The sequence below is a fragment of the Limulus polyphemus genome, unplaced genomic scaffold (assembly GCF_000517525.1).
Source record: "Limulus polyphemus unplaced genomic scaffold, Limulus_polyphemus-2.1.2 Scaffold583, whole genome shotgun sequence".
Lineage (NCBI taxonomy): Eukaryota > Metazoa > Arthropoda > Merostomata > Xiphosura > Limulidae > Limulus > Limulus polyphemus.
Genome location: NW_013666193.1, coordinates 464,371 through 466,954, shown reverse-complemented (window position 1 = coordinate 466,954; position 2,584 = coordinate 464,371). Strand labels below are relative to the sequence as shown.

Here is a 2,584-nt window from a genome sequence, read left to right as displayed (position 1 = left end):
GTCAGTCCCAGGGACTGAGCCCATGCTGAAAGAGTTAACAAAATACTTTATCTACTGGAAAAAATGAAATTAGGCCTAACCTAAATCTTAAAGTTATTTTAAATATTTTGTACTTTTGCAATAAACCTACAGTAAATATTACACATCTTTTAATTAAATAGGAAAAATTTTGAGTAAACACAATAAATGATGTTAAATCTAAAGCACATTTTCCAAATTTAGAGTACAGTTGTCTTAAATTAAAATAAAGATCTTTACTTTTTTTTCAATACATTTCTTTAACCTAGAATGGATAAAAGCATTAATGATCAATATTATTTTGTATCATGCTTACCATCTGGGTCAGTATGTTCAGATGTTCTAGCAGGCTTACTCCACATATCTTCCTGATCTGCTTCAGCAGAGCGACAACGTACTGATAATTCATAGTCAGTGTTTGGAATTAATCCTGTGACATTGTACATTTGTTTTCCAATTCCTATACTGACAATCTATTATAATATTGACAAAAAAAATGTATTGCATAAAAATCCTTCACTGAAACAATAAACAGAGAATAATTAATAACAATCTCAACATTGCAAATATTTTATGGGAAGAAAGTTGTATCAAATGGAATGAAATTTAACACTACAAAAATATTTTACATAAAGTAAATGATATCAAACTTAACAATACAAACAAAAAGATCAGATGATGCAAGTAGTATTACAAAAAAAGTATTCTGTAGGACGCAAATGGTATGAAATTTAACATTACAAATAAATATTCTACAGGAAGTAAGTGGTATTAAACTTATTACAAGTACTTTGTAAGAAGCAAATGGTAACACATTTAACATTATAAATAAATATTCTACAGGAACAAGTGGTATTAACTTATTACAAGTACTTTGTAGGAAGCAAATGGTAACACATTTAACATTATAAATAAATATTCTACAGGAACAAGTGGTATTAACTTATTACAAGTACTCTGTAAGAAGCAAATGGCATCAAAGTTAATATTACAAATAACTAAAATCACAAGAAGACATGAACCTATTGCACATTTTAATGTACACATAATATCAAAAAATTTAACTATAATTACTTTTAACATGTGTATTTCTTGCTCAACTCAATGATTAAATAATGTTTTTGTTGAGTTCCATGTTAACATACCTATAGACAAAACAAAGACAATCTCAAATTCTAGGGTGCACCCAATTTAAAAAAGTATTTCATTTGTATAGTCTCTTGGTAGAAAAAAAAAAGAAAAGTAAACTATATCACACATGCCATTGTCTATCAGCAAAGTAGTATATAAAATTACTTACAAATGGTTTTCAAAATATGGGGGTTGATCAATAATTCTACTTGGTAAAGAGTTATTAGGCCTTATCATGTTAAACTTCCTGAATTTCAATGATGTATGGTAAAAGATGAGAACAACCTTATCTGAAGTTAATGTTTTTTTGTTTGCTTTCACTACATGTGATCTATAATATTAAGCCTAACTTATGAAATATCTCTAAACAAACCTTCCATTCTTGGTCTTCAAGAAACTTGGGTCTGTAACTGAGTTCATAGTAGAGACCAGGTTCAAATTTCCAGTATTCAAAGTTCTTAGGGTGTAACCATTCAAGCTTAATACTGTTTGGAGTCTTCTCTGTAGACCGTAGAGACCAAGGACTGTTGGGAAGCACTGTCAAAAATATCATCTGATTTTAACACCAGTTTCTGTTAAACATCCTAAACATTGTATTTTTCTTCAAGGTACAAAAACAAAACCACCAGAGCAAAAGGTACAAAGAGTACTATTGTACAAGATCAGTTTTAGTTTACATCAACTTTTATTTGAGTAAAATATATAATCTTGACGTAAACTGAAAACAATTAAGAATAAGCTAAGCTAATTTTTCTAACATTGTAATGTCCAACACAAATGTTTAATTTGAAACTATATTATTATTTTAGATATAATCAACAACGTTTCCATGGTATACATTTTACTGTTGAATAACTACATTTTAAAGAAACGTTTTGCTTGAGACTGCACTACATGACAGATTATAAACTAATTTTGCATAAATATAAATCACAAGAAAAAACGTTCTTCTCTAATAAGTTCTAGCCTTTCATTGAAATTAATATTTGTGTTTAGGCAAAATATGAATTGCCAAGTAGCATTTACTCCTCAATTAAAATTAAGTCATATAATTAATGGTTTGAAAGATAAAATTGAATTAAGAAATAAATGTGGTATATATAAAACTTCACGTACTTGTGGTCTAAGTTATATTAGACAGACAAGTAGGAACTTAAAATTTAGAATAAAAGAACATCAAAATGTGGTGGATAAACTAAAAACAGGTGAATCGGCTTTGGCGGAACATGTGGCAAATTCTACACGTTATTGACTGGGATAATGTAAAAATACTTAAACAGGTAACAAAAAAAGATGAACTAAATATAGAAATTGTTAAAAACAAAATGAATATAAATAGAGATTTATGCCAAGGAGCCATGGAAGTATATATTTGGAAATCGTTGTTATAAATGGAACCCCTGTGAAAAAAAATGCTAATTATACATGTACATTA

At 28.3% G+C, this 2,584-nt stretch overlaps 1 protein-coding gene across 4 annotated transcripts in view; it reads right to left on the bottom strand.

The window, feature by feature from the left end:
- Positions 1-2,584, bottom strand: part of LOC106459271 (protein sidekick-2-like) — a 97,569-nt gene that overhangs the window by 43,871 nt on the left and 51,114 nt on the right. For all 4 annotated transcript variants that reach the window (XM_013918873.2, XM_013918877.2, XM_013918878.2 and 1 more), the window contains 2 exons: positions 1,523-1,686; positions 335-491 (listed from right to left, as the gene is read on the bottom strand). In XM_013918873.2, coding sequence (XP_013774327.1) covers positions 335-491; positions 1,523-1,686 — 321 coding nt within the window. The remainder of the gene's footprint in view (positions 1-334; positions 492-1,522; positions 1,687-2,584) is intronic.